A 19,166-nucleotide genomic window follows, 5' to 3' on the forward strand; every position below is an offset into this window, starting at 1 on the left:
TACGATATGCCATTACAACTGTCACTGTGGTGAATATTGACGTGTGCATTTGTTTGTACATAATACTACAACAAACACGCGGTTTTGTTAAAATTATTTAATTCTAAGTAGTAATTTTATGCTGAACATATTAATGATGAATCCAACACTTATTGCATTTTAAATCCGACATGCAAAATGATACTACAAAAACAACCTCAACAACTTTCCAGTGTCGTCCACCACGACACACCTTTTAGAATTGTATTATGGCAAGCTTGCGCATGCAGTCTCTATCCATACGTCTTAGTGTGTGATCAGCACATACCTGCACCTAATGAGGTGTGCCGTCTGCCCACGAAAAGAGTCTGACGCTTGTGGTTAGTAATGTACATGTCAATAAATTAAATTTTCCATTCTCTTATAATATATTTTTGAACTCCACAAAAACTTAACATCGTGACTTGGACTAATAATAATGCAAGCGCAGGCAACTAGGGAAAATTTTTTTTTATAGAATTATTTTAAACTATTATTTGAAATCAATCTCCTTGGAAAAATAATTTTAGTTAAAAGATATATGAGGTAATTATTTAAAGGCATCTGAAAACTCACAGCAGATAAATGCAGGCCATTTCTTTCGACTCCTGGAGTCTCCAGAGGGGCGAGGCTCTACATGCCCACGCACCAACTCACACTCGGTACAACAGGTGCCTCTGGCAACCTACCCGGAGAGCGGACACACCTCCGACTCCCTAACTCCCCCCCCCCCCACTTTTCCTTGTCCCTCACCCCCTCCCATGGCGCCCGCTTTTCGAAAACCCATTTCGCGATCGACCCGCGCGATACACACAGCGTACCGCTCGCAGCGCTGGGCGAGGGGAGGGGGCGGACCCGTTCGAACCGGGCGCCCGAATAATGCGATCCATTTATCTCCGGGGCCCGTGTCTCCCCGGCCGGCGCTATTGTGAGCGGGCTGAAAAGTAAACAATCTCTCGGCCAGAACTACCCCCCCCCCCCCTCCCCCCGGGGGAACGCGGCCCCCGCGGCTCTTGACGTGCTCCACGAGAGGGCCCGGCCCGCGCGCGCGCAACAAAAGAGATACTGCGATACGACACAATGGCCGCCCGCGCCGCCGCAGTAATGGTTCCTGCAGACAATTTCATTTGCCGCGCACCAACCGCGTGAATGCGCCCCCTGCCAGCTTTCAGCCCCGACAATGGGCCGCGGGTATAAATACCCATTCATTACACCATGCTCGCGTCTTCCCTTTTTTTATATGCATGTGTATCTCCTACTTGCGCCCTCGGTGGGTTCGAGCGCCAGTCTCTCCCGCCGCGACCGTGGAGCCCTCTGTGGTCGGCGCAACAACACTCCGACACTCCCTCGCACTGCGCGCGTCGTGGGGCACTCTCGCCGGACCTCAGCAACGCCTGTCGGGGTGCGCACTGTCAGCCACAGCTTTGAATATATATACTGTATAGAAGTCGCCAGCCCAGGTTAAAATTTCTAATACGGTTTTGAGGTAGTTGGTTAATTCACCGCCGCAATCGCCACCATCTCTAGGGCATCGACTTGTGGTGGTCCCTAGCTGACAAGTGTCGAACTCTTCAAACACCCCTTCCCCCCTCCAGTTGAACGACGTTGAGCTGCAGTGAATGATGCATGGGGGGTGCGGGGAATGACAGCGGGCGACAGCGCTGCGCTCTAACGTGTAAATAACAACTACGACGATACAGGGCGTTACGGCAGTGCACTGCAGCGGTGAAGTTCCCAAGCTGCTCATCATACGCTTCTGAAAAACGTAGAGTAAATCCTATCCACTCGCGACTTCTATACAGTATATATATTCAAAGGCCACAGTGAGCACGGCGGTAAAAACAGAATGGGCAAGTTATTTTCAGGTAAAGGCGAATGGTAGGCAATACCATTCAGAGGAGTCAAGTACAACTGAGGCCAAGCCACCCAGGGGTCCTCATCGAGGTAACCTGGGTGTAGCAAAGAAGAAAAGATAGTGCTCTTGGTACGCCCTCACAGGTTCAGTTCCAGGAGGTGGAGGAGAGGCCAGGCCGGGCTTTTGCCCGGAAATAACTTGTCAGCCACAGTGCTGTGCCTCGGTCGCAAACAGCCTGCGAGTGCGCGAGCTCACTGGAAAATCATTCAAAACTACTGCGAAGTCGAACAAGTCCACAAAATGTAAGAGCAACTTTAAAATTAGTTGCTTTGAAGTGACAAAGATTTGCTGTCACGTTTACAATATCCCATGTTAAGGAAGACTTACTACTGAGGCTAAGGCTCACTTTAAATTATGTGAATTCACTTTAAAATCTGAGCTGGATATGACTAAGGAATGTAAAATGTTTACACACACTGGTTGCCCTGTTTAGATAAATAATCCCGCAGAAGGCTTGTGAAACAGGACACACATGCATCACAGCGCCACAAATAGCCCCGGCAACACGAAAATAAACACAAACCGGCGCGCAGCAGCATTCTAGCGCGAGCTCTGACCTGCGCTTGAACCCTCGGGTTTTAATAACTCCCCAACGCCAACAACGACCGACTGAAAAAAAATAAAAGTAGTCCTCTGCGGACTCGGACACTGGCACTAAGGCACGAGGCGGCGCGTGAAATAAATCGCGAGAGCGCCAGTACGTCATTCTGACGCGTTTCGAGGCAATTACGGCGACCTCCCGAGCCGGGCGCCGGAGAGGAACTGCGACAGCCGGTTTTCAAAACAGGCCTGAAATACGGCTCGGCCGGGCAGACTTTTGAAAAATCGAACGCGCGGCGGCGGCGGCGGGAGCGCGTTCAAAAAGGAGTCGCGACAACAGTTTTCAGCGCGCGCGTAAAACAGCGGGACAGCGTCGGAGCGAGAGGGAGGGGGAAAAAAAAAATCATAAATACCGTCGGCGGAGCGAAAGGAGGCCAGGACAGAGGGCAGGAGTCCTGGGGGACCCGCGAGATGAACCGCCTCCTCGGAATGCCACGAGCGGGTCGCTGGGAGGTCGACGACGTACAGGGTCGCTGGCGCCAGCTCAGCGCTGCGACGGCTTGAGTCACCACCGCCGTCTGCAGGAGCCCGGATCACGCATCAGCCAGGCGCTCGGCGATCTTTACTGTCATCGGGGACCCGAACAACAGGCGGGAATTTATCCGCAAGTTAAAAATACCCCACCCGTTCGGGAATCGAATCGGGGACGATTGGCGTGCCAGACAGTAGTTCTAACAACTGAGCCAAAAAGTAAGACTTACTTATTAGAGTAAAACAAAAATAAACAGCTCGCGTTGCGTGCCACGCCTAGGCTATTGGCTTGAAGCGATTCGAGCTCACTGCTCCGTCGACAGTCGTCTGTCGCGGAGTTCTCGCCCACAGCCTGCGGCGGGCGACGACGACGGAAAAAGAGGGGTGGTTCAGACTTTCAGCAAGGGGAGGGGGAGGCAGAAAGGGCTATCATACCGACCTAAAAGGGCCAGCGCGCCTCCCCAAGACTAGGGGGGAGGGGATTAGCAAGACGAGGGTTAATGAGTCGTGGTGCCTAAGCCCTGGGATCAAGTCCAGGGGATCAAGCGGGAGGCGAAACCACTCCCACAACCCCCCCCCCTCCCGCTCTCCCCAGTGCTCTTCACCCACGCATCTCCCACCCACCCCCTTTCCTCTTCGCTCTTATCGCTCGGCTGGAGATTTCCACTCCCTCCCCTCCCTCGGCGCCGGCAGCCTGGAATATCGCCATATCGGGGGCTGGACACGCTGGGGCCAGACTCTCTCCCTCAGCCCCTTTGAATATGCATCGGGAACTACACCTCGTGTCCTGGCCGTGAGGCTGCGCTGGGACTCCTAACTGCTTGCAGAACAAACCTGCGGCCGAGCGCGACCGTGCAATAACCACTCGTTCGAACGACCCCGTTGCTTCAGAGGGTGACCGACAAAGCTTAGGTATTACACGTCGCTTATAATCACCTTTTATTTTGAGAAGTTAACTCAGTTACTTTAAAACAATACAAATTACCACGACCAAATAAAACGAATTTAAAATATTTCAGTGCAGCATGCACGATTAAAAAAATATATTTTAATATAATATGGAAAAACTCTTCTTCCAAACGAACTTAATTAAGGTTCGCATGATTTTATCGTTAATTCACCAATGGTTTACGGTTAGTAAATTGTATTGTTCAAAACCACAAATTTTACCCATGTGTCTCCCACCAAGAAACGCTCATACCTATTCTCATAGGTTTTTTGTTGAGTAATGTATGGTTTTATAAACAAATTACATACACAAGATGGCTAAATAAATACTATTTATGAAATCATTAAGAGAGTTGAACAGTCGCATTTACCAAATTGAATCCACAAAAAAAAATACGTATAAATTCAAATTTTATTTTTCTTTAAATATAACTACGCAATAAGCCAACCTTTCAGAATTCCACTAAAACTGCTTGTCTCGAACTCCTGGCGTAAAATGTTTCTCCAGTATTTAGCGCTTGTTTAAATCAATCATTTTCTCAGGAATTCCCAGCAAATAATAATAATAATAATAAAAGGTTCGACAGTATTTTCCGGGGAATTCGAAAGTTGGCAAGCCCGCGGAGGCGTCTCGGCATGTCCGTGAGCTGCGACACCCGGCGAGTGGCCCGGGGAGGCTGTATCGACGGCGGGCGACAGCCGCATTACCGGCGCGCCGGATCCCGGCATCAGTCACCCGGGCGCAGGCCTCGCCGGCCCCCGATGATTCCAGTCGGTAAATTACGGCCGGCGCAGAGATTGCGGCGCCCTGCGTCTCCATCCCGCCAAGGAAATGAGTTTTCCCTTTCCCGTGTCCGCCCTGCGACCCCCCACACCCTTCCCCCATTCCCTTTTTCTAACCCACCCTCCTCCGGGGAGGGCGAGCAAAATCCCCTGGAGAAGGCCCCACCTGTCACCCGGAATTAAATGATGGCGGCAGCCAGGATTGGTCAGCGCCGTCTCTGCGCGTTTCGCTTTCCTCTTCTCTTCCTTCCCTCCGAGTCCTGCCCGGAGGCTCTCGACGTATCCCGGGCTCTCCTTCCCTCGGGTCCAGACGCCAGCCTCCCTCCTCTACCGTCCCTCCGCTGGTCCGCCTGATCTCCGGAGCGACTGCCGGGCACTCAGTCCCGCATCTCCGGAGACCTCCTTGCGGTTCCGCCGCTGCCAGAGGGAATCCCCGCTCCCTCGACTTAAGTCGGAGATCCCACCAAGCATCCGCCCGAAAACTGCATTACCATAGTGTAGCTCGATGGCAAATAGCTAGTTCAATGTCCAGAACTGTTATTATTATTTCTTTAAAGTAGGTATGAAACACGATTAGTTTTTTTATGAGCAACGAAAATGAAAAAAAAAATTATCGTTTTTTATAATCCCTGTAGAGTTTGCTGCAAGCGAAAAACAAATGCATTCCCGCCAATCTGAATCAGTTACAAATGTTTCAATTTTCACGCACAAAGATGCTGCATCTTCGACATGTACTTAACTACTTACGTACCGAGGAGTAAAATGACAGGTAACTAACATATCGAAAACATTTGACCCCAACAGGAAAAATTATATAATTATAAAATATGCGAAATTTTGTTCATTCATACATTAACGGAACAAAAATTAACAATCCCGCCGCCTATGCAAAAAAATCACAGACGTAGCCTTACAAGTTCGTCAGGTGAATTAAAATTTATACCTAATCAAATTCTGAAAGTGTGTGTAAATGCTCGAGGTGTAAAAGGTCACTCGAGTGACATAATTACGTTTACTTTACATCTAAACCGTTATTAAATATTGTTAAGATATATATTTTTGCACAGTTAGAGATGTAAATGAAATGCAAGACAGCAATTGTAATGAATTTCCAGTAGCATAAAAATATTTTCTGTACTATTACAAAAAATTTCTTTAGAAACGAGTTGCCAACAAATAATTTGTATAACTACAAGAAATATACTACAACTTTGTACAACACATGGCTATTGTTATTTTTTCATATATTGATTACCTTTTTCGAGATAATACTCAGTATTTATTACGAAAATTGGCCAATAATTTTATATATTGATTGGTGTTTCAGCAAAGATTTTTTTTAAACCATGGAAAAGATAATCGAATTTTCAATACTTGGACTATTTCGTTTTATTATGCTTATTAATGTGCGTAGTAAATAGCTATTCAGGCAACGGTTTAAAAATAACTTTAACTATTGGAGGTACTGTGACAACACAAAGCATAAATGCCCGGGTAAGAATACGAACCCAGCATTACTGCGAACACAATTTTGTAGTGATACTGATGTTTTCATGTAAATGTGCAAATTTACACATATCTGTTGTAATTTTACATTAATATATGTTATTAATTATATGTATTATATTAATTATATTTATTATATATATTAATATATATTGAACATGTTGTGTGAGACCGCGCCACAAAGCTGTTACAAATTCGTGACGCGAAGGAAGGTGCGAGGACCACCAGCCCCACGTAACGCGGCAGGTTTGCGCGCCAAACCGTGGCCACCGGAGTCCACTTCACAGCCAGAAGCGTCGGTGCATGCGTGGGGGCCCTCCCAGCCGGCGAGGGTGGTCCTGCGGGAGAGCGCGCGCCCGAGGGGGTCCATCACAAATATCCCCTGGGACTCCGTGCGTGGCGCGCCTGTTTGCATGACTACGAATGGGCGGGAGGGAGTGGGAGGGAGCGCCCAGATAAAGCGAGGACGGCTATTAAACGTCGTTCTCGGAGATGGAGCGGCCTCATGAGAGAGAGAGAGTGTGTGTGGAGGGGGCACAGCCCCGCGGATTTGTGAGGCCTCGACTTATAATCCAGACGGGACGTGCTGGTCGCCGGGAACCCGGGATAACAACAGTCGCTCCAGGTCTTAAGGAAAGACGCAGGGAGAGGGAGGAAAGAATGGTTGAATGGGAGAAGGGAGTGTTTCTGAGCCGCACCCTGGCGCACACCTCCATAAAGTCTGGAAACGTCTTCTCGAACAACAACGAATACTCAACTTTCGAAAATTTGCTGTTATTTATCACGCGCGTTGCGGTGCTACAGAAAGCATGTTACCTGACTGACACGCCGCGTATTCTCACTTGAAATGCACCGCAGCCAACATAACTGTAACTACGCAGCTACAATAGTCACGACACACAATACACTGACAGGCAGCTAGGTGCTAGCAGTACCTGTACATCTTTTGCAGCCACTAGTAGAAATCAGAGTCTGGAACAAATTGGACCAGTTGACAAGGCAATCAAAACATTGCAAAAAATCTTTGGAACACCTACTTAGCATGACCACCACGCAGCTTAACTGTTGTATGACAAAAAGAGTGAATGTGTGTGTCTGGTATTAATGCAATGCAATTTCCTCTTTTTTCTTTGGATTGGCAACTTGTGATGTCTTATCATCATAGGTGTAAGCCTATAGTTAATTTAGAGTAGGTAAAAAATTTCTAAATTTCTTAATGACTTGATTTTGTAATGTTTTAATTATTGTTTTCGAACATATAACTGGCACTTAGGTAGTTTTGTGTTCCAGCATATTTTCTTTTTTGTCGCCAGCTCTATTTTTGTCATGTTAAATTGTTTCTTATGACTACGAAATGAAATGGTTGTTATTTGCAAATTGGGTTTAAAGTAAGATAAGGTATATCCCCTAAACTTCGCACATCTGCAAAGACTTAAAATAAATAAAATAATCCATTCTTACATTTACCGTACTAGAAATCTTTCTTCCAAAAAAATGCCAAGTAATTTTTAGATTGCGGTATTTTCAAGCCGTGTTTTACATAATTATTGCGAATCATTTTACGATCAGCAGTACGTTCATTTTGCCAACCAAAAAAAAAAGGCGCATGTCTTAATTTATTCACGAGTTTCGATCTCAGAGACTGTAACGTGGGTGGTATGTCTGCGAGGCTTTCTGTTTATATGATTTCAAGAGAATTTCTGGTGTTATTTCTTTATAATAAATTTTACTAACCACCGCATGGTAGCATAAAATACGTTTCTACCATAAATATATACTTCCACTAATAGATTGCTTGTGATAGAAATAGTTTAGATTAAAGGCAATTATATCATTAATTTTTTAATCTTGAATATTAGTACAATTCTAAATACAAAATAAAACTGAAGACTCCCGAGATAAATATGTAATAAAGTTTTCGACAGTTTATATTTATTTAAGTGGCTTCAAGGGTGCAAACGTTTTTATGAAATTTCAAGTATCAAACATTTATAGACTGATTTCCGAAACATTAAATATATTGTGGCCAAAATTCACAGGAATGTTGATCATCACTATTACTCAATATGCCAACCTAAAGCACATTCTTATTTAAATACTTTACACTGAGTAGATTAATTGACCTGCAAGCTGGTCCGCTCCGTCATGGTTGGTAAGTGTTCAAGAGGGCGGAGATAACATTTCCGTGGCCATAACTTAAGCTCTTCTGACCCCAAGTTCTTAAAATCCATTTTGCTACAAAGACCTCTCCTCTCTGCAGCCTCCCAGCTGGAGGAGACGTTAAGCGCCCACCTGCTCGCAATCTGACGACCCCCCGCCCGCGCCCGGGTTGTAAACCACACGCCTCCCCCCTACGGCCGGTGGAAACCACTGTGCGTTAAACCAAGGGTACGACTCCCAGAAATTTTGTAGCGTTTCCCGAGCAACATTCTTTCACGGGCTGGGGGGCATGAGGTTGGGAAAGGTGGAGGGGAAGTAGTAATAAAGTTTTAGTTTCGTCACTGAAAACTTTATTCCCCCTACGGCGGTTACGTATTTTCGAGAATAAAATAAAATATACTGGCGGCGGGGAAGAGTGAATGCGTTACGCCGTCGTAAAGCTAGGCATAAAGCTGTGTCGCAGGGAAGTTCGCTCGCTACGCTCGTCACCACTTGTTCACCAAGCGACTGCCTCTCCCACAAATAATAAAAAAAAATCAATTTCATTCCAAGTTGCTGTTGAGTAACTGTGGAAATAAACACGAACCACTGTTTTAAGGTAGCTGATCTTGAGAACAATGTAAGTGGCAGGCAAAATATATTATGGGAAGTACTACTCCCTACTACGTGGCATTCTCCTTCACATGTTGATTCTATTTTGCACTTCCAAATATTACTGAAATGTCTCATCCAAGCAAAAACGTCTTAAGTGACATAGAAAAAAATGAAGCAAAAGTGAATATGAAGACCCGATGGTGGCATTAGATCTTCATGCTATGCGTTTCTAACGCAATGTCCGTAATGAATGCTTCCCAAGACACCAAAATTTGCGAAGCAACTGCTGAAACAGAATTTCGCGACTGAAATTGGTAAAACAAAAAGAAATTTCATTTAATCTCCTGGCGTTGATAAAGCGGACGGACGACGCGGGGCGCGCAATGAGGTCGCACACAGAACAGACGCGAGAGAGTGGAATGTAATTTTTAATTACTCCCCCATGTCCTTTGCGCAGTTGGTTTACTGCGGTAATTGCCGAGATATACGAGCGGGAAGGCTGTCCTCTGTCCTAGCCGCGACGGGCCAGCAGAGCAGGGGCCGACTCCCAGTAAACAGAAGGCTAGTACATGAAGTACAAGGGGGGAGGGGAGGGGTCCTGCAGCGAGCCAAACCCTAAAAAGTGGACGTGCGGTCGCCAATTCGCAGACCTTCGATGAACGTAGAGATAAAGTTGCGTGCCTCCTCCCTCTTTTTCGCCCAAAAAACAGGGATCCCTTTTCCTGTAAGGCTCATATAATCTCCGTCAAAAAAAAACTTTTTTTTTTTCCATTTGGGTCTTGTCAAATGTAAATCTTTTACAGCCCTGTGTTTTTTTTTTTTAATATATAGTGAGGAATTATCACACAAACTGATAGGTTTATTGGTTTCAACTGATAATGTATTGACTTGCATGTTAAAATTTTCCCGCAATCGCGTGTTCTCTTTAAGACAGAACTATGTAAGGGAAAACAATATGTTTATTCCCACTGATTATATTTACAGCTTCAAAATAATAATAAAAAATAGTTTTCTCTCTCAGCTTCAGAAAACTTATTTAATTACGGGTGATTATTTCAGTCATATTTTTACAGTAAAATAATCTTAAATATAGATTAGGTTAGGGTGTTGAAAACTGACTGAACCAGTATCCTATACATCTTTCGCATTAGCAATATTATTACATTCTTACGGTTAAACGCACTGCTAAGGCAAATATGTAATATGAAAAAGCTATATATACATACGCTATATATGGTGTGGTATTTATTATATATATTCATATATCTACGCCGCAGTGTCACTATAAAAAGGTGGTTTGAGTGGCTTTAACATGAACGTTTTTCATCAATCTGAAAACACTATAATATGTGTAATAAGCAAAATGCAATATACTGTGCAATATAAATGCCAGGTTTTAATTATTGTTAATTCAAAAATATTAACAGTAAGTTATGTCAAAGACAAATACTTATCTTATTTCTCTCATAAAATAAAATGGTAAAAAAAAAAATAGGCAACAAAATAAAAATCTCCGAATACGATGGGCACAGTTAGCTAGCTACCAAACGTTTATGTTTTACTTTAAATCTCACAGTTTTCAAATAAATAAATATCTCAGAGTATTTTGAGAAGTTTCAGACTAGTTCCAAATCGGTATTACACAAAACAGTACACTCTGGACTACTGGCTTGGATGTTCAGGTTCGTTTGCATATGCATATATGTTAATATCCTAAATAATGAAGCCACGGGGAATAAAACAATGTTTACACTTAATAACTTGCACTATTGACCGTGTAATGAACAGCAAATCACAATGTTACTGTAGTGCAATAGGGCCTAAAAAGCGTTGGCGTCTCTGGGATTTGCGCCAACGGACCTTCCCAACATGGCCTACCTAGAGCTGTCTCTGGAACAGTTACAGATCAGTTCACTGTAGGCGTTGCGGTAGGATTTCGCTACGAATTTAACACAACATGTTCGTGGGAGTGTCGCTACTCTACACAATACCACGATCGTGCCGCACACGCGAATTACACTTGAATTATCCCTGACGGCAGTCTCACTGAACCAAGCCAATCACGAAGCACCGTCCAAGAAATCAAATAGAAACTGAATTTAGCGACTGAAATTGTTCATAAAATAATAATTTAAATAAAATTTATAGTGTCAACTTTCTCAAAAAATATTAAATACGGTTTAAAAACAAAACACAGTTTGAAAACAAACGTCCTGAGAATGTAAATAGAGCACTTATGACGTTGTCGCTAGGCGACGGTAATGCAAAACATTAAAAATCTTATTAGCACAGTTTCAGCACTCCGTTATACTGTGATATTACAACTATCATATCCTTTCTAATTAACTTTAAAAATAATATTCAACACGTATCTTGCCTACTATGAATCTTTTCTAATCATTATTTTAGTTGCTTAGAAAATAAAATGTTAATATATTCTTGTTTTATAAACTTGCGGTTGCAGGTTTGTGCAACCAAAAAGCGTGAAAAGAAAATTTCTTCGTCATTATAGTAAGAGTGTAAATTATATTTTGAAAGAAGTTGTGTTTCCCTAACTCTTCGTACTTCGGGTAACTTATTACTTTGAACTGCGAAAACAAAAAACAAAAAAGTTAAAAAACAGCTTAGTAAGATGTAAGTTAGGGCGCTTCTTTTATTGCTGTCTGCTCACTTTAGAAAGCGCATAATGGAAGAAGAAAAAGTAGAAGCCTGGGACCACATTTCCAATCATTGTGAGTGCTAGGAGGCTAAGCCAGCCGAGGATCGCACGAGTGAGGGTAGGAGTTAAAGAGAGAGGAAAGTAAGACGGTTAATCTCACTTCGTCATAACAAAACCGCACAACCAATTTAAGTGAAACGCTTCCAGTGTTTCTTCATATGGCATCCCTGAGATGAGATGAGATTAGATTCTCGGGAGGTATTCGCGGCAACTCTTTCAGAACAGCACACAGAAATAATTCTATGCACATTCTGAGCACATTATAACTAAGAGACAGGAAAAGTTCGCGATCGCAATTACCTTATAGGATAGACTCAAAGATTCTCTATGCACTCAGGCAAATTACATCTGCTCATTGGCTACTGACTCGTGACACGTGTTAACTGGGATGCTCGTGATATTCTGTTGAAGGTTTTTATTGTTTAATAGCCCAGAATCATTCAGATAAACTGTGGCCCAATCACTGAAGCCGCAAAAAAGACTAACGCATTTGGATTCTAGCGTAATGCGAAATGTTTCCGCAAATTTTTCCTGTCTCTAATTATAACCACTCAAAGTGCAAGACATGGTTCCAAAACATTAACTTATTTTTCAATCGAAGTATGGTATCTTATAGATTGACCGAATTAATTTTGATTTTTTCCCCCATAATTTTAAGCTACATATAGATCATCTGCCTTGGCTTGCAGTGATACAATTGTTGGCGTAAATAAATAAATTACATGCATGCAATTAATGAAATTGGTAAGCATCACAAAGTATTTCGTCAGTTGAAGTGCAGCAAATGTAATATTTTTTTTTAAAAAACACACTTAAGATGACGAAAAGTCACTTGTTTAGTAAAGATCGCCGAAATATTGAATATTTGGTTTATATATTTTTTGTCTTAGTAAAAGAGACATACATATACTAACCACTGTATATTTTTTTTAAAATTACTAAAACTGTATTCCATGTACTGTTTTATCCAAAATAATACATAAAGACTTTTTTTTTCTCAAATGTTTGCATTGTTATTGTTTGTTTGTAACTGGTCAATGCGAGAGTGATAGTTATCACCGGTCATTGCGGGTGCCTACCCGAGAGTGTCAGCAGGTACTGCCAGCGGGTAGCGCAAGCTGGAGTTCTTCGGTCCGATGCTAGGGAGCGTGGGAGCACTCAGCGACCGAAGATGTACAGGGCACTTTTGAGGGAACCGAAATTAAATATCGCGTGCATGAAACACAACGAACATGGACTGATTATAGTTCATGACTTCCCCAGCTAATGCTAATCCATTAAACGGTAAGAACGAAGTTCTAGTGATCCGAATGCCACCCAATACGATCTAGAACCTCCTCATACCTTACCCTTACCTAATCCCAACTCCTACCTTATCGTTTTCCATCCAGTGGAAACACAGGTGGTGTCAGAATCATGATTGAACCCTTACCATATGCTATCAGAAGCTAGGCCAAAAGGCACTCGCGCATTATTACGGTTGAAAAAAAAAGCATTAAATTTTAAGGATATTTTTTTTGCTATATTTGATTTATCTGCGCCCCAATTAAATCGTTTTCGAAAGAAACTAGTAAAATCTTTCTGATCTATTACCTTAGGCTTAAATGGTTTACCTTTGCCATATCAACTATGATTGTCATATGTCTAGATAATTCAATTAATTTTTCCTTCATCCACCTTTAAAATGCAGGGAAATATGGCCACAAACTATTTTACACTCGAAAATGATGGACTACCGCGCATGAAACTTCAGCGTGTGTTTGAAACTCGTAAACACAAATTTTAATGAAGAAAATAATCACAAGCTAACTAAAATAATTTATAAACTGAGATAACACAAAACGTTTTCCCAATCTTCATTTAACTTAGTAATTGCATTTTATCTTTCACTGCCAATCACCAAACAACTCTCACTTAACTGGCTACTTTTAGTGAGGTATTAGTTTCTCAAAGGTGGCTAAGATGCCTTTACCACAGCTGTATCTGCCGCTCGGAGTAACACTTCTTCTTTAAATCTGAGGACATGTCGACCTAGCAACCCCTGTCGCCAAGGTGGAAGGAAGGGAAAAAAATAATTTAGTAATTTTTGTCTCTTTCTCCTTCCCCATTTACCCTCTTTTCTCAGCAGTGCACGGTCATTAATTTGACAGCAAACCCCACCCCTTGCCCCGCACGCCGCTATCACCCCAGTTCGCTCCTCGCAGACGTCTTACAACCCTTCCACGGCAATCTCCCACCCACACCCCTCCCCTTACCGTCGAAAACTCCTTAATTCGTTCCGCAGGAACAAACCACTTTTCCTAAATTCTGGCTTGCCTGAAATTTCAGTCCCAAGACACGACACGCCTGAAATTACGAAGCAGGCGAAATACATTTACTTTCACTTCACGGAATATTAAAACGTCATATGTCAAAGTTGGTACAAGTTGAATGCTTATGACGCATTTTGATAATTGGATGAACTATTTCTGAGATACAGTTCGGCAGTTTTAATTCTAAAAGACAAATAATACGAGAAAGTTACAAACTTGCAAGCCACTTGCAAGCCATTTCACTGCCAAAAAAAAAAAGTTGTGAAGAGAGGTGAAATAGTATTTCCTTTTAAGGTAAAGATTAAGTAGCTATTTCCCAGCAAGTATTTATATTTCAAATTTTTTAAATTGTTAACAGAAAATTGAATATATCAAAATTTATTTTCTTTAAACTGTTTTTTCAACGCCTAGTTGGGAAAAAAAGATTTTTCCAGCTTTATTTGAAACAAAATATATTGCAGTCAATAAAAATTTTACAACGAACAAACATTTTCAAGATTTATAAAACATAATAACAATAAAATTTTCCTTTTTTGTGACTCTTAAAGAAAGAGCTTTGGTGTGAAATTGACATGGTGTAAATAAAGTAACAAAATGATTTTAAAATGGTAATATGTCGTTAATTAAACGTTATTTCTTGTCAAGATGATATGCATGTGGTGGCTCTGCAGGATGGAGGTCGCACCAGTTAAAGTAAAATAAATCATGTCTTGCCTAGATATTAAAATAATTCTAACAAGGACGTAAATTATATGTATTTATAACGTATATATTTACTTGTGCTGAAAATAATATTTACTAAAGAAAATGTGTTTTATAAATTTAACCTAAAAAAGCTACGCATAAATTTATAACCGCATATAATTGAGTAAACTTTGCGAATAGAGTCAATGATAATTAATTCAACGGTGAGAACGATACAGCTTATCGTCGGTAAAAAAAAATTATACTAAATAACACTTTACACTTTGGTTACAAATCTGATTTCACCCAGTATTAAGGTGTAGCATTGTAAGAAGTTGCCATATCAGCACTCTATGTTTCGTTACGTTCCATATACGTTGCACAGAGCCGCACATAAACCTTATTCCTATTGTAGCTACATAGGCTATATTGTTTTACTGCTATCTAGACATTTTTGAATTTGTGGTACATGATGATTTTCTTCTTGTCAAAAAATTGTTGCAGTATGAATTCTTGCATTATTTGTTTCCATTTGTAACAGGCGTGGTTTAGCGGAAGTTTAAGTATGTGTGGTTGTTGACAGAAATGACTGTTAGTAAAAAAAAAATGTTCGTTTTATCTGTAGTGCACCATGTCCGCTGTTAAGTTAATGTCACTTGGATTGAAGTCGGGAAGGGCCGTGTACTATTCGCGAAAAATATTTCCAGTGTTAAAACATAGTAGCTTTTGTCAGTGCTTCGTGATTGGCTGGGTTTTATTTCAGGCACATAGGTATCTACTATCAGCACACCAATCATAGTGCGGAAGTAGACGAGTCCCGAGTGGCCCGGCCAAACAGGACAATGCTTTTTCTCGCGGAGGGTCGCCAATTACGCGGGAACAATCGCTAGCGCGGGCATAACTTAATGCATTTCAATTAACCATCAGATTGTATCACAAAAAAAAAAAGATGCCCCTTACGCATGGGCACACAACAGACAAGCAACCTATCCATGGATGACTCGTGTCGGACAACTCTCGGGCCGCACGGACCAGATATGCTTCCTTGCCCCCCACGGATGGGGCCCGGGCCAGGTGACCGGAGAGGCAGAGCCGCGCCACTCACCGTCAGGTGCTGGAACAGCCATGCCCTCAGGATGTTGGTGGCGACCTTCGGGAAGATGCCCCGCTTCTTCTGGTTCTTCTTGCCGCTCGCGTCGTCGTCCTCCTCGCCCGTGCCCTCGCCGCTGCCGATGCTGGCGTTACTCGCGTCACCTGCGGACACGAGCACCCTCCCTGAGGCCCGGCGCCGTCACGTCCACGTTCCGCGAGGGTTAAACCTGTCCACTTTCTGATTGCCTCAACTCCCGCGTACTATGTACATCGCATACTTTTGGCACAATCAGCTGGCGAAGTTGCATTTCTTTAACGTTTTTGTGCCGAATTGTATACGGAGAACGACACTGAATATAAAGCTGTACTTTTGTAGACTTAAAAGTCAATTTTGCCGGCCACTATGTATGTTTAATTTTTTTCTGAAAAATTATAAGTATTTAATTTTAGCTCACCGCTTTAACAATTTAAATAAAAGTAAATAAATTAAAGTAAAGAAACTTGGAACAACACGCAGTAGACACCAGCATTGCTTTTAAAACTAAAAAAAAAAAATTTCCAGTCTTTTATTACATTAGGTTCTCCTTATCCACACTGCACAAAAATGTTAAAAAGTTAAAATTCGCCACCTAATTATGCTAAAAGGGTGTACTACATTTTAATTTTTTTCATTTTGATGAAATTCGGCTATTAAAATGTCTACACGTAGGCCTATAACAATTTTTAACGTAAAATTAAAATAGCGACCTGGAACGTGAACCCCCTCCCCCCTTCATTAAGATACACCCACGCAACTGTCGCAAATCAGGCAACGTAAACAACACGTTACTTCGTTCATTTTTTTGGAACTCCAACAGACACTCGCTTTCGTTGTGGTTACTGAACTCGAAGACAACTACAGCCTTCCTGTTACTGCAGCTGGACAGTTTGAGATTTGTGTGCCACTAAACCATCTGCTCGGATTCGCAGAAGACTAAGCATATTATCATAAATGCAAAGCAAGAGCTAGTGATAGTATTGGCAAATACATTTACTAATGCCATTGTAGATGTAAGTGTCCAACCACAACAAGTGTCACTAACTCTAAATAGCTTCACAAACATCGAACGCATACTGCACTGAAACTAGGACATGTCAAGAACCGTGATATTTCAAAGCCTCAAAAACTACGCTCCCCAAAGCAACTTGCAACTAAACCGTTCAGTGTGGAGGACACGGAATGTTTACTTCGCAACCTGCACGCATGGTCTATCATTACATCATTAGGGTAGTGTATTTTTAGCGTCAAAATTTCGAGACAAGGTGTGTGTTAAAGCACTATAGCATCATCTGAGTTTCGTAATTGGTCGAGTTTCTTTCAGGTAGGTACGTGTATACTGACGGCACACGAATCATAGCCATTCAGTGCGGAAGCAAACACGTCCTGATTGATCCGGCCAAACAGGGCAATGGCTGACAACCGCCAATCGCAAGGAAACTAGCGCGGGCATATCTTATTTCAGTGTAATGAGTTTTCGGATATTTTTTTTTCGCGAAAAATACCTGCCCCTTCTTATAGTTAGTTTATGTAGTTGGGGCGGATGTGCCTTCATGCAAGCCACTCAACATGGAGGTGACTGGTCTAAGAAAAATTGGGCCCATTCCAATTGTGTGTGTTGAACCTAGAACGCTCAGATGTGTGTAAATCAAAACTGGAGTTTCAAAAGGTTTTGCTAAGCGCTAAAGCAGCAGGCCGGAGGAAGGCGTGAAGACGAGCCCGGTTGGAAGAGTTCGTCGTCGATACATTCGTTCAGGTCTCCCTGCGCGGTGGGCAATTTCCAAGTGCAATCTTGCGGGTGGGCTAATGGCTCTAAGCTTGTGTTTATATGCATGGCGCTGGGTGGGGCGACGAAGCCTGTGCAGGGGGGGGGGGGGGGGAGGGTTGCGCTGGGGCAGCCCAGGGGCTGGGGTCGCCGCGAAGGGGTGTGGGTAAATGACTCACATAACACACACAAAAAGGATAACACCGGGGAGGGCGAAGAATACGAAATAGGATTAAGGGGTAGCTGGAGCCCCCAGCACAATAGGGGTATTGCGTGGAGCGCTTTAAAAGCCTGGTGTGAGGGGCGTGTTGCAGTGGGAGAGAGGAAATAAACGTGTGGTAGGGGGGAAGTTAGAACGACACCGAACCGGGCCGCATCATCCAGCTTGTTCGTCATTACCGGCGGGAACATTTCTCCAATGTCTCCTCTGCGGAAGTAATTTCATGTGACACGAAGTGATGGAAGCGTACAGCATTAGCGAAAAGCCCACGAGAAATTCACCCCACGGCTATTTCCGACTTTCTACTGTAAACGTGAGGAGAACGGAATCGAAAGACCAGTATAGTGTGTAACAAATAAGGAAAAAATATATTCCACAAGAAAGCACGACACAGGCATTCTTAGATTAGACCTAAATGCTTAGCTGAAATGTCTTTCTATATTTACTGCATATAATAAATATGTGGTAAACTTTTAAATTGAAAGAAATATAATAAACTTTAGTAAATTATTCTGATAAAACTATGGAATAAATTATGTACTATAACAAAAAATACATCACTTATTAGAATATATGCAATGATTAGAAGTAAATGATAAGACAATATTGTAAATTAGGTAATAAGCCTAAAACTATAACTTTATCAAACTGAAAATGTATTTATTGAACAATTATTTTTAGTGCAGCAAGCAATGACTATGAGCAAACATTTTAAAATAAAATTGTAAACCAAGCCAAAATTAAAAAAGTATTGATACATATTATTAGAACTATTTTTTAACTTGTAACTATGGAGAAATTAATTTTTGATCTGAAACGAACTTTATTAAATATAAAGAAATACTTTTTTAATCGACTGCCCCTATACTTGATGGTCAAATTGTAATTTATCTGTTTCAATGCGATGAAAAATAAATAAAAACTTTCCATTAATAACGTGTTTAAATTAAACCAAATATCAAAGTTTAAAAAATGTGCTCTACAAAATATTTTGCCATCTTTTTTTTATTATGACAAAATAACTCTGTTGCGACATATTATTTTGTACGACTTACTATTTTGTGGAATCCACAAACAATCGTGTGTGCCACTTTCAATAAATGTGGGTGCTGTGAAAGTAAAAATAAGACGAACGACTAGCATGATCAGCTGTGATAAGAAGCAGAAAGAGTTTACGCCGACGCGAGTTTTCACTTCCCCCAGGATGCTGTATACTTCTGGCACGTGAACCGCATGAGAGCCGTCATCCTTCCTGCCCCCATCCACCCACCCGCCAAGTGTTCACGGATCCACCCTCGGCTCTTTGTCGGCCGCGGGCAGCACTCTTCTCTGGAGGGGGTTC

At 42.3% G+C, this 19,166-nt stretch overlaps 1 protein-coding gene across 9 annotated transcripts in view; it reads right to left on the minus strand.

The window, feature by feature from the left end:
• The window catches only part of LOC134530695 (homeobox protein homothorax), a 689,928-nt gene that overhangs the window by 186,342 nt on the left and 484,420 nt on the right, over nucleotides 1-19,166 (minus strand). For all 9 annotated transcript variants that reach the window (XM_063365782.1, XM_063365781.1, XM_063365777.1 and 6 more), the window contains one exon: nucleotides 15,816-15,964. In XM_063365782.1, coding sequence (XP_063221852.1) covers nucleotides 15,816-15,964 — 149 coding nt within the window. The remainder of the gene's footprint in view (nucleotides 1-15,815; nucleotides 15,965-19,166) is intronic.

This window comes from Bacillus rossius, chromosome 3 (genome assembly GCF_032445375.1).
Source record: "Bacillus rossius redtenbacheri isolate Brsri chromosome 3, Brsri_v3, whole genome shotgun sequence".
Lineage (NCBI taxonomy): Eukaryota > Metazoa > Arthropoda > Insecta > Phasmatodea > Bacillidae > Bacillus > Bacillus rossius.